Consider the following 14,567-nt stretch of genomic DNA (forward strand, 5'->3'; position numbering starts at 1 on the left):
AGTTTCCCCGATTATTTATTGTGACTTTTGTCAGCTAGTAGTCACACCTATATTTTACTGGAACTAAAGTCACATGAGAACTAGTCACTTGAGAACGACTTGTTACGACTTACAGGAGCTTTTTTTTTTTTTTTTTTTTTTTTTTTTTTTTTTTTATGAATTGACTCCATTAGGATAGACCAGTCATTTGAAAATCATGTAAGCAGTTTTTTGTGATCTCTTAAAATTAAATATGTAAATCACAAAAGAGTCACGAATAGTCACAACAATTACATTCGCGTGTGATCTTTTTTAGATGGCTCCAAATGATTTTGAAAACTCAAAATGATTTTGATATAATAAATTATTTTCGTAAACGAGTTTGTTAAGAAATTTTTTTTTTTACATACAATATTACTCTATTCTCTAACACTCACAGTGTTAAGAAATAGATTTTAAATGTAATAAATATGCCCCTTTGTCCAAATAACTGAACAATATTTAAATAAATCTAATTTATTGTTATCTTTTTAAAGAAAGAATTCGTTTCCTTCTGTTTTTAAAATAGATGTATACACTTACATTTCCTTTTAAGATTCATAAAATTAAAATTTCATTAATTCATTTATTAAAATTTCAAATTTTACGCAACTGTTATTCAAAGACTGTAATTTTAAGAAGTTTTCAGCTTTCGTAATGTTTATTTCGTAACGGTAAGTGTTTGAAAATTGATAATTAAAGAAAATTGATAGGTTTTGAGTTGAGTTTTTTTTAATTTTTTTTTTTAAGTTTATTTAATATTATTGTTTAAAGGTTCTTTCGTTTTTAAATACTTACATGGTTTATATTTTCGATTACCAAAGTCATTGTTATTTCATTTGAATTACAATTTTTTTCAGTTTTCTCATCATTTTTATAATAATGCACCCCAATCAACAATAATTTTTATCATTTTTTTTCTAATTTAGATTGTTTGATTTCGTAAAGTAATTAATGTTTTTGATCATTTCTAAATATTTTAGCCCCTTTTTCACTAATTACATTAATTTTTGAATGGTTAAGAAATAAAAATATTTGAAGTTTTATTTCAATTCAAATTCTTGATATTTTAATTACAAATGTGTACAAATTACACATTTTTTAGTTACAAATGTGTCCTTTGAACATTATTTTAATGGTTAAATTTACTAGTCTCCACTATGCACAATTGTTTATTTAATATTATCATAAAATAATAAATTTTTAGCATTAAAATAAACTATACTCGTTAGTATATAGTTATTGAAATCCATACCTTATAGACATAATTTTTAAATACTGTAAGCCTATATGTCCCAGTAAACACAAATAACTGTTCGAAATTTTCATATTTTTGCAAGTGATTTTTAGAAAGTAAAATATGGTAGCGTTTTATAAATGTTAATTTCTTTAAAAGATTTATTAGTATTTTTTTTATTTCTTATTCCTATTCTGAATCATAATGTTTATTGATGTTCTAGATTCCTTATTCGATGATTAATTTTATAAAATTTTAAGAAATTCAAGCTGTAAAAAACTTTAAAGCTTGAATTGAAAATCATGAAAACCGCGAATAATCATTCGTAATAAATCAAAACATGAAATCGCGAATGAACATATAAAAATACATTTACATTTATAGAGTATTAACTTTATATAAAACTTGCAAGTTTTAAATTTAAATGTTACAACAAAAAAAAATTTCCACTATTTTGGTAGCTTTACCGTATTGTGCTTTGGAATTAATAATATTAAAATTTTACTGTGAAAAATTAGTACTTTATTATTAATGATTAAATTATATCAGTTTGTTTTACAAGAAAAAAAAATGACTTAAAACAGAATTACTACTAATAATTTCGAAAAAGCAGTCGAAGAAAAGGAACAAAATAATAATTTTCAAAATGATTCTTTTTTTAATTATCCATTAAATATTAATAGTAAAAATATTTTTTGTCATTTTTAGAGTTTTCCATTTCGTCCAGTTTCTTCATTTTTTTTCATTTTATTCCTCTTTCTTCCAGTCATCTGGGAGAAAAAGGTATCTTCTGGAAATAATGCCAGCCCTGATTATAACAGATAACTACTCCCCTCCCCGGTATCTTGGAAGATTCATTCACTTTTAGATGCACCTGGATTACAGCTCCCACCCCTCTAAAAAGCTAAATCTTTGATGGATGAGGTAATGATATGGGGATTTACGGAGAGCTGATGGACTTCACGCCCCTTCGTTTTGCCTTACGAAGAGGTGACGCGCCAACAATTAAGCGTGAGGTTGAACTGAGGAGTCATACTTGCTGATAAAAATGTTTTTAAATGTATTTTCGCCAAACTAATTGGGTTCATATAAGCATATACCAATGCGAGTGAGACGTTTGTGAAGAGAACTAATTTTAAACATATCAATGATAACTTACGGTTTTGTTGCGTTAACATATTTGCATTTTAATATGTCCGAAAATACCTTTAATTTCTTCTTTCTGAAAGAGGAGGCAAAGTCCTAATTTTTGAAGATACGTAAAAAGAATAAAGATAATACATTGTTGCAGAGCTGCGATGGCTCAGGGGATTGAGCGTTCGCCTTCCAATGAGGTGAACCGGATTCGAATCCCGGCTATGGCTGGTCGATACGAATTCCGCATCCGACTTGCACCGACCACAGTGCTGACAGTGGTAGACGAATCATGGGTTAGAGTGCCCTTACCGTCAGGCTAACTGTGGGTGGTTCCCGCGGTCTTCCTCTCCACGTAACACAAATGCGAGTGAGTTCCATCAAAAAGTCCTCCACGAAAGCAACTTTTTCCCTATACTTGATCCAGGAGTTCCCTTGTCTTCTGGATTGGGTTCAAAATTACAAGGCTGCGTAGTTGAACATTAGTAGTGGTAAACCCAAAAATTGGGTCGACTGTTCGGCGACGATTACATAAAAAAAAAAAAAAAAAAATCGTTGTGGTATTGCGGAACAGTGCGTACTGGATGTGCATCAAAGATGGATTATTTCATTCGATGTCTGGAAATACTAACCATGAACCAGAAGAAAAAACTATATTTAGAAGAACTTTCGTAGAGAAAATGAAGGAACGAGCAATTAAAGAAAAAATTCCAGCAAAAAGAATGTATGAGTAAGATTTTATTTTTAATATTTAATTCTAATTTGTTTTGATTCTGTCGAATTTTAAAATAATAATTACTGAAAAAATCTCTATGAAGAATGAAGAAAAATAAGAGATAAATCTCAAGATAAGACAATATAAGTTTATATTCTACCTTAATACACAAAACTAATACATAAAACTAATTTTCTAAAATTTATACATTTATTAAAATTTATATATTTATTCAAAATTTATATACATATTAACTTTACTAAAATTTATATACTTATTTAAATTTATATACATTTTTCAAAATTTATATATTTATTTTAACTATGTCTCCTTTCTTTAATGAAACCAAATATAAATGAAAATTAATTAAGTTTTTATGACGAAAATGGTTATTTTCCTCATAAAAATACTCTCCCCTTTTTTTCGATAATGCCGAATTTCAAAATATGAGATAACAAAAAAGGTTATATTTTCCCTTAATGTACATAAAACCAGTTCTTAAAAATTTATTTATCTTTTAAACTATGTCAGTTTTTTTGTTTTTAATTCATCCTAAAATGAAAGCAATGAAAGTAGTAACAGAAGACAGTCAACAGAGCTGAATCTGTTGTCCTTATATGGAAACTCGGGAAACTTTTTCCTTTAATTTAATCAAAAGTTACGAAGTTTGCTACTATCAAAAAAGCATGCACTGAAATAACACACCTACGCTCATGTACCTATACAATAACTTACATTAATATATATTTAGATATATATATAAGATAAAGATTTCAGAAAATTTTGAAATTTTTTTTTATATTAATAAAAAAATATAAATAACTCTACTGAAGACTTACACACTTTAGAGACTCTTTTCAGTTTCGGACTAAGATTTGACACGAACAGAAATAACTTATACATCCGTTTCTATAAGTTAAGAGTATATAAAATATACTAATATGAAATATACTAAGTAACTGCTACGCAACTTTCAAATTTATACCAAATTTTTTATAAATTGTACTTATCTTCTTTTTTTTCAGATATTCTGTGCAACTGAAAACCTAAAAATAATGTGCTTGACAAGAAAAATTTGAGCTGATGAAACCTTTAAAATAGAGCCACTTTTATTTAATCAATTACGCACTATCCATGGATTATACCAAAAGGAAATGTTCTCTTTTATCTACTGCCTCCTACAAGACAAAAAAAGAGACATAAAGAAGATTACTTTATCTGATAAGGCGGGAGGCAAGGAAGATGCAAGAAGATCGATGCAATTTTAATAAGTACAAAATATACTCTTATTTAAGTACAGAATATTTCCTGAATAAATATAGTGCCTGTAAAGTGATGCATCAATAGTATACATTTTTTGGATAGGTACTGGAAAATTGGGTTTTTACAGCTCCTTGAAGATATAAGTACAGGAAAAAGTAGCTTGAATGTGGTAAATTTCCCGCATCATGCCAGATGATACATTCTGATGAATGCTGATCAGCATTAAGCCAGATGATACCGAATACGGTTAGTACGTATTTTGATGATATGAACGACTCTAAGAACATGTTCTGCTTAATCTAATAACGTAAAGCCACCGTAAAGGGCAACAATTAATAAAAAAAGGAAAAAATCTAGTTATTTTAGTTTTATTAGTTGTATATATGCCTTAAAGTTTTGTAAATTATCTTATTGCATTGTTCAGTACTGATTTATTAATTTTTTTTACTGTTCTATTTCTTTACTTTCAGCTAGTCAATAATGTATTAATATTTACATTGTTAAAATCATGAAAGAAAAAATATCAATGTTAAAATCAAGAGTATTATTAATTAACATAAAAAAATGATTACGCAATATTTTTATCACAAAACTTCACAGCATATTTAACAGGTTTTATATATTTATCTAATTTATTTAAATCCTTCCTTATCCAAACGCTTTCTTAAAAGTTTCAGAAAAATATCTTGCTAATCGCCAATAACGTTTGAATTTTCTACTTTATTCAAATAGAACTTTTTATAATTTGCGGAGAAAATTTTTATTATTTCCACACCTGCGCTGTTTCAAACTACTATTTCAGACACTAAAAGTTTACTAAATTATTAATGCTTCATTTGTTTATTCTTGAATTAGGTGAAAAAATGTTATAATTTATCATTTTTCTATCATTTATTAACACAGTGGTTGCAGTATCATATAAAAAATAAAATAGTGATGGCTAAAAATATTAGTAAATAGAGTTAACTATATCAAAAATTAAATGGTTTTTATTTTATTTACTTTTTTTATTTAACAATAGATTAAATAATTAATTTTATAATAACTTATCCACACTAACTCCATGACATATCTACACTAGTGTGGTTAATTTTTTTTAAAGAAAAATATTATTAAAAAATTATTCTTCCAAATTAGTAAATTCATATTGTTCAATTGTTTTATTCAAGTTAAAGATAAATGTTCGAATTTTAATTAAAAGAGTACTACAGGGGTTGGACAAAATAATGGAAACACTTTGATACAAACACATTTTTTGATATTTCTCAAAAAATACTTAGAGAATCAATTTACAAATTTAGATGATTAGATTCTTAATGCGATATCTCATATATATCAATGAAGTTTAAAACATTTTGAGGTTTGAGGGACCAATTAAAAATGTAGTAACAAATTTGTAACTTATTACTATTACTTTGGAATTAATTTTTATTATTACTTTGGAATTAATATTGGAATTAATTTTAAACTGATTACAAAATTATTGCTTTAAAGTTTGAAAAAAATTCGTTAAAAACTGCGCAAGATATGAGAAAATAAAGTAGTTTTTTTATGCTTGCGTATGCATGGAGAAACTTTTTTAAAAAATTTTTTTATTTTGTTGTGAATCGTATTTGACAACTAATAAAAAAAATCCGATTTGCATATCTTAAAAAGTTTCAGGCAATTTTCCAAGAAGTTTTTTTTTTTTACTTTTTAAAAGAAAGCTATCATTCCCATATCAGTATCTCATATTTCGCATGTTTTATTTCCTAATACCATCACACTTGATTGTCCGGACCATCATAAATCCCTTATATTTTTAAGCTTTCTTTTAAAAAGTAAGAAAACTACTTAGAAAATTGCTTGAAACTTTTTAAATTTTTGAGATATTTAAATGGCACTTTTTTTTATTAGTTGTCAAATACGATTCGATTCATTGCATAACATGCGCAGTAGAAAAAAAACTACTTTAATTACTCTTATCTTGCACAGTTTTTAACGAATTTCTTTCAAATTTTAAAGCAATAAGTTTGCAATCAGTTTAAAATTGATTCAAACGTTTTGTTTAATTTCATTGAATATTTTTGAAGCTATAGCAAAAACAAAAAATTCGTTTTTTATCAAACTGTCCATATTTCCATAAATATTTAAGCTAGGTTTGCAATATGGCATATAATAACCAAAATAATAGCAATAAATTACAAATTTATTACTATATTTTCAGCCCCTCAAACCTCAAAAAGCTTTAAACTTCATTGATATGTATGCGAAATCGCACGATCTAATCACTTCTAAATTTATAGACTGATTTACTTAAGTATTTTTTTTTAAATATTAAAAAATGTTCTAGTATTAAAGTATTTCCATTATTTTGTCTAACCCCTGTATATATAATTAGAATTAATAAGCTTCGAGATTTATATGCTTTTTTGGCCTTTCTCTCCCCTACATATACACAAAAATTTTAAATAAAAATTTCATTGATGTACATTTTCCAATTTTTTTCCTTCATTTTCATTTAATAAAATCTCCTGCCTTAGAGATTACACTAATTACTCGTTATGTCTGAGTGGTTTGCCTTTTCTACCACTATAGTGATTATTAAAGCTAAAGCAGAATTTAAACATATCTCCTCACACTACTGTATTGATATATTTTGCTTTGGTTATAATAATACAATACTACACTCTTTTTTTACAATATAATCGAGTTCTGACAACAAGATACTATATTTTCCTTATTTAGTTTTCCGGCTTTTTTTTTTAATTACATTTAAAAACGTTTTCGCTTTCCTTATTAAAAAATTTTCTTCTTCTCTTTAAAAATATTTTTTCCTTGTTCTATTAGTATTTTTTATTTATTTTCTGGGTTCTATTTATTTGCGGCTTATGCGCATTAAATAAAACTTATTATTATTTTATTTTCCACGCTAATCTATCTTTTCTTCTTTATATTCTTTTTTGTCTCTTTAGTGTGCTATATATATATATATATATATATATATAAGTTAAAAGCATAAAGAAAACTAGGAAAGAGATAGAAAAATTTTTAAGGGAGAAGAAAATAATTATTAAAAATTTATTTAAAAATATTGACAAATTTAAGAAATTTTTAAGTTTAAAAGAAACTGTAAAATAAAATAAAATAAAATAAGGAAAAGATATAATCTCGCGATCAGCTCACATAATTTTAAATGACAAAATTCGATCGAATAATTTTCGAGAAATCAAAGTTTGAATCCTAAGATATAACTTTGAAATAAGCAGATTTTGAAGAGTATTTCTTAATATAAAGGTAACCAATATGAAAGTTAAATAGCAACGCGTTCCCCATACTTTCAACAGAAAAAAAACGAAAAATTATCAGCTCGAAATCTATAATTTTATAAATGAAACAAAAATAAATTCCTCTTAGCACAACTAACAGGGACAATGGCATTTCAATAAACACTAAACATATTTTATTATATCTTCTCAAGAAATTTCAATGCCTATGAAAGATTTGAAATTTCAACATTAGTTGCTGTTTTCATTAAGGTAAGTATTTAATTTCAAGCAATATAATAGACAGCGACAATAATTTAATTATAATATTCATTTTTAATTTACCAATGCCCATTTTTTAAAATAATTAGTCATGAATAACATATATAAATAGCATAATAGAACAAACGATTCTATAAATGATTTATTTTCAAAATCGTTTTAAAATGTTGAATTTTTTTGTTATCGTTTTCCGAAACAAACTAAGAAAATGTTCGTGGAACAAATTTTTCCACAGAAATAGTTTTTAAATTATGGTGAATTTGAAATCTAAATTGATCATATCCCTTAAAGAAAATATGATAATGCAATGATTTTCGATGTTTTAAGATTAGAAAAAAACGTTACTTTATAAGTTTTATTTTGTCTTCGAACTGCAAAATCATTGCTGGATTTTTAGGGTTGAAACATCATTACTAACATCATAGATTAATCATTTCTAGATTATTATTATTATTAAAAAAAAAATTGAAAGGTTTACTGAGTATAGGAGCTAGGAATATAACATTCGCTTCATAAAAATACCATCAAGTAAAAAATTTGGTTTCAAAATTGCTCATTTTTATAACTATTGTTGTTATTTATATATTTCCTTGATGGGATACAATTTTTGAGCCAAATTAATGATTGAAATCCCAACATTCATGGTGTACTAGTAACCAAAGATATCCAAAGTTTTTTTACGGAGAGATTGCAAATAGAAAAAATTAATCAAAATATTTGAAAAATCATGTATTTTTTTCTTCTTAATTTTAAAAAACACTTTTACCTATGTTATCCTAAATTTTAATAAATCTACTATTTTAACAACAATTTTAACAAATATGTTCAAATCTACAAAACCAAAGGTTTTCAGTTTTATCATATTATTTCAACTTAATTGTAAAATAAATAAAAAATTATAATATTATGAATTAAATATAGTACTAAGTATACGCAATTGAAAAAAAAATTTTTCACTGTTGTATTAATATTTTACGAAACGCAAAGTTGTTTAGTACATTAAAAAAAAAAGGGAAAAAAAGTAAACTTTTTTTTTCTAATGAAATAAATTTCCAAAAATTACAAAGAAATTTTAGCAATTAAAATTTTAAAATAGTCACATATAAAAATTGCACAGTGTAATTTTAAATTTAGTAGAGGGAGAAAGCTGCGAATGTTTCTTCTTGATCCCTCCACTGATTCTATGCCATAGTAGTAACAAATTTTAACGTATCAGACGGATGTAAATAAATTGGCTATGACTCAATGCATTTATTTGAATATTTAAAGAAATAATTACTTTTCAGAATCAAACACGTCTAATCTGTTTATCTCAAATCTCACGGGAAAGGAGAAAAATTTTTGATAAAGAGTTATACAGGTACTTTGATTAAAAGTGCTTTAATAGTTTCTAGTAGAAAAATACATGTATTTCTGTAAATTGATTACACCATATTTAACCTAACTTTAACACTGAATTTTTGATGTCTTGCTTGTTATGCTGTTTGGGCATTTGTGCTCGATTATTATTATTCGAGAAACAGAGGTTTTGAAAAAGATGTTTTCGAGAAAGACATGGAAAATACATTGATTTTAGATAGTAAATGTGAGGAATTTTAGAAATTTTGAGATATAGAGGTTTTTGAGATAAAGAGGTTTGCGATAAACAGGCTAACTAAAAATAAAAATCTTTTTTTTTTTTCTCAAAAGGTAAAGAAAGGAACTACACATCTTTAAACGCGCATCTTTCATCTGTTTTTATTTTTCAGAACAGAAGGGGGAGTATTCAATCTTAAATTGTTTGATAGGTTCAAATTAATTGTCAAGCGAGTCAAAGAAGTCTCCTTTTTGTCCAAACGTGGGTGGCATCTTCTGTGGAGGGATATGCGTTTTTTCTTCTTTCTACCCAATTTACAATAGGGGTTAAATCTATTCTACAAATTCGGAAAACATTTTTCAAAGAGGTTTTCACAACTGACTAAATGGTAAACAAGAATACCCAAAGATAAGTCTGGAGAAAGCTGGACATTGGGCTGAGATACACCAAATGACCTTCGAACTTCAGTTTCTCACTGAAATTGCTATTTTTTCAGGCCAATTAAGGGGTTTCATGTTCCCTCCCCCCCAGTTGCTTTCAAAAGGCCTTGTAATAAACAGGGGTGATTGTGAGCTCAAGTCAAAATTCCGGAAAATTTCTTGAGTTAAAAAAAAAAAGTTTAAATTGAAAAAAATTTGAACAAGATTTTTTACATTTTTCTCAGTATTTCTTAAAATATATTTAAAATTTTACACATACCTATAACATTTACACATACCTATGATGACCTGGAGAAGTAATTAAAATTTACAAATATGTCTTTCTTTCTTGAGTTTATGATTATAACTATTTACTGATAAAAAATGAATATTAATCAGGAATATAAGCCTATAAAGTATCTCTCTGGCTCTCCCTTACAAACAAATAAAATAAACCGTGTTTTTAAGTTTCACCTTTGAAAATTTGATTCCCGGAAACTTCTGTGATCAATGATTTTCTGATACGTCTGGACATTCGATCTCCGGAAACTTCCGGATCACTGTTAGCGAAAATTCCGGATTTTTTCGGGAGCACAATCAGCCCTGAATAAGGAGATGGAGATGTTTGATGGCCTTGACTTTTAGCATAGGGTATTGGAAGAGAAAGCAGAGATTTGTTCTGAGGAAAAAATTCAAAGCTTTCGGGCGAGGGGGGAATTTTTGAGAAAACTTTTTAAAAAAATCCAGACAAAGTAATGATTTCTCCGACATTTTCGTTACAAATACTGGTACTTTTTCCCTAAAATATAATTTTAAAAGGTACGAAGTTTAAAAATTTACGAAGTACAAGAAAAATTACGTACTTTTTACTTTCGTTACAAGTAACGGAAGCAAAAGTATTGCCATTTTATAGTGTGAGGAGATAAGTGTTTTAGAATATTTTAAAATGTTCTTATGAAAAGCGCGCATGTGCGTGCGTTCCACATCTTTGAGGTGGAGGTGGGAACAATTCTTAAGTTATATTGTCAACGTATTTGGCAATATATGCTAGACGTGTTGAGTTTTTTTCGAAATGTATAGACCTTATTATTCGTATTTTGATTACTGAACAAATATATAATTAATCTTCATATTGAAAGATAGTTATTTGACATGCATTTTGCGATATTGACAATTTTTAAAATTATATAGCATTTCAATTTATGAAAAAAGTAATTGATTTTCATAAAAGGTTATTTTAATAATGAAAATTGGTAAAAAATAATTTTTATTTCTGTTGATCATATTCCTTATTTAGATAATAATTATATTATTGCAAGTTATTTTTCTTAATATTAGTAATGTTTAGTATATGTGTTACATAATACATTCAAGAGTAAAATTTTAGAATTTTTGAAATTAATTATGTGGTGCTTGATTTTAATACAAAAAAAAATATTTAAATTTTTTTCTCTCAATTTAAAACATTCAAAAATTGTAATTTATTTTAAATGTTTAAATGCCTTTAAGAAGTGGCAAAAATTATAAATTAAATGTGAAAGAGTCAAATTATGTAATAAGGGATAAAAATAGTTTGGTAGATAAATTAAATACTAGTTTTCAAAATTTAAATTTTAATGAAGATAAACCGAAGAAAAACCGGCCATATTAATATCTGAGCCTGCCGTAGGTGTTCAGTTCATAGTCAGTCGCGAACATTTCCAAAAACAAACTAGAAATTCTAAATTAAATAAAGAACGGAAACTTAAAAATTTTCAAAAATTTATTCGTGATTCAGCTTTGAAATTATTTATTAATAACTGTTTATATTATTATTATTTTCAGGAAATAGTTGAAATTTCTCCAAGAACATTATTTTTCACCTCCATTTGGTTTAAATGGTTTTCAAAATTTTCTAGCCGAGCTAAAGAACTAAACTCATATTTTAGAATAAATTTAAGTAATGAACATATAATTGAGGGTTAGCTTATGGAATTACCCCCACAAATAAAGACACTTTTAGTTCTAAAAGAACCCAAAACCATTATCGATTGGCTAAAAATTGTTTAAAAAATAACTTATGAAGCCCCCACTGCCTTACTCCAAAAAGAAAAAATACCAGAATCAAAATTTAGTTGGTATAGACAACAATTTCAACGCTGGACACCAAGGTGGCAATTTATTAATAACTTGGTTAATCCAAATTATTATAATAATCGACGACAAAAATCAAAATTTCAACTAACAATTCCAAAGTAAACCTAGAACTCATAAAGAAAGTGACAAATTTAATAAAAATAAACCAAAAACAAGTCATTTTGCCTACACTTCTCAGGAGCTACCTCCTAAGCCATGTAAATATTGTGCTAAGCTAGGAATTACTAATGCATATCATTGGGTCCGAAATTGTATAATCAAGCCTAATATTACTTTCAGTATCAGAAGATCTGGAAGAGTTGATCCCTCTAAGACCCACCATGTTTCGTATCGAGAACCGGAGTTCCAATGTTGAGGATATTGATGATGATATGATTGGATTCATTAAGTCCTAGTAAAATAAAAAATATAGAATTAAACTATTAAATGATCTACGACAGAGCTTTAGGAAGGAATATATTGGACAGCTGGTGCAGAAACATAATGATAAACGATCTTGTGAGCCCAGTGTAGGAAAAATAGTCTTCATAGGAGATAATAAGAAACGTCTATTTTGGCCCTTGGCTATAATTATTCAGTTGATTCTATGACGCAATGGGAAAGTTCACACTGTTTTTCCTTTTTTCATTTGTACTTTCACAAAGTGATTGTAAATAACTGCTTTGATCATCAACTTGAATGCTCAAGTTTTCAAATGCAAGGCATCCCAGTGGTCCCTTAAAATTGTTATAGAGGTAGTTAACTCATCATCAAAGCAATGGAAATTCATCTGGCTCAGCACCCACTTAAATGTGATAAATTTTCACCCCATTCATAACATAACTCTTTGCATGTTTTTGTATTATCAAATTATTTTGATCAGAAATGTTTCATGTTAACTTTAAAAAAAAAAAAGTTTATATACCACCACTTTAATAATTTTAAGGGATCATTAGACGCCTACAAATGGGAGAAAAAATTAAACTCAAGCTAGGTTTAAGACATTTCTTTAGAATATTATTTTTAAAAGTTTCATTATGTTTGTGTCATATTTCAGAACTTTATATAAGTGATAAAAATAACATATTTTAACATTAACCAAAAAAAAAAGTATTTCATCTGATTTGATTTGGTACATATAAATCATTTCTTATATTCTATGTAAATTATCATAAGAAATCAAAAAGAAAAATTTTCAGTTTTATTATTTGTTGTAAAAAAATACATATAAAATTTTCAACATAATACAAGAAAAGTATATTCAACATTCAAATAAAAACATGATGCTACTTTTTGTAAGTAGTTATGAGATTGAATAGGTAAAAATTATAATGAAACAACATTTTACAACAAATGAGGAGTAGAAAAATTAAGTAGAAAAAAATTGTTCATTATCACAATGCATGCATTTTATAAGTACAATTACATTTTACAACATTTATGGAATGAAATATACAAATGATAGACAAAACAACTGTATAAAGAAATATTTGGAAACCTATTTGGTGTAAAAAAAAATCACAAAGGTTTTAATATTTTTTGTATAAGAGAAAAATTTCAAACAATATGTACAGTACAAAAACGGTTTAAAAACAAGTGACATTTACAAATAGAAAAACAGAAAAAATATTACAATAAAGTTTATTTATATACAAATAGAACTTAAATTCACTGCTATGAGCTCCAGTCATAAAAAAATTAGAAAACAAAATTTATTAGACATTGATTTGACAAAATGAAAAAAAAAAAAAACTGGTGTAATATATTTCTGAGATTAAGATTTAGATAAATAAAAAACATATTAAAAATAAGGGTTTCACTCTTTGTGAATTATCCTTACACAAAATCATGTTGTAATCTTGAAAATGGATTTCATGAGCCTTAAAAACAAAAATGCTGAACAGTAACTTTTATAATAAAAAGTTGAGACAGCTTATATAGATTAAACAATATACACTTTATATTGATTTTGTGGATAACAAGATATGGCTTCTTGTAGAATTCTAATACGAGGTCCCATAGGAATTCCCATCTTTTGCAAACGTTCTTCAGTTAAGTATGGTAATTCCTTTATTCCTATTTTTTCAGTTTCAAAGTTTGTAGCATATTTCTAAAAACAAAAAATAAAAATATATTATTTTGCACATAAGAGCACAACATAAAAATGCATTAAATAGATTTACTCTTCTAGAGACTATGAGGTTTTTTATAAAACTTAATAATATGTCACAAAAATAAAATTCATATAGATATTTAATTACAACATCTTAAATTCGCATTTTTGTGCATTCTTATTGGTATTTTGTTAAAATCTTTTCTATGACAATTTTTTTCTAATTACTTTTCCAAAATATTTTAAAATAATTGTCAGAAACTTGCAATTTTTAGCACTGAATTACTTTATTTAATTGGAGAGTTTTTACTATTTTATATTCGACCAATAAAATTCAACCAATTATTATACTAATACAAAAAACCTTTATTCAAATTATTATACTAATACAAAATATGAAGGAAATTAGTTCAAAAGGTATAAGAAAAGCAGCAAAACTTTACCAATTGT

The 14,567-nt window shown here is 26.4% G+C and overlaps 1 protein-coding gene across 5 annotated transcripts in view; it reads right to left on the bottom strand.

Moving 5' to 3' along the window:
* Positions 1-13,183: 13,183 nt before the first annotated feature.
* LOC107453362 (uncharacterized) overlaps positions 13,184-14,567 on the bottom strand; it is a 66,829-nt gene continuing 65,445 nt past the window's right edge. For all 5 annotated transcript variants that reach the window (XM_016070166.4, XM_071188396.2, XM_016070165.4 and 2 more), the window contains one exon: positions 13,184-14,114. In XM_016070166.4, coding sequence (XP_015925652.1) covers positions 13,947-14,114 — 168 coding nt within the window. In that variant the 3' untranslated portion in view covers positions 13,184-13,946. The remainder of the gene's footprint in view (positions 14,115-14,567) is intronic.

This window comes from Parasteatoda tepidariorum, chromosome 12, assembly GCF_982258835.1.
Source record: "Parasteatoda tepidariorum strain Cologne lab strain chromosome 12, Ptep-v5.0, whole genome shotgun sequence".
Classification (NCBI taxonomy): domain Eukaryota; kingdom Metazoa; phylum Arthropoda; class Arachnida; order Araneae; family Theridiidae; genus Parasteatoda; species Parasteatoda tepidariorum.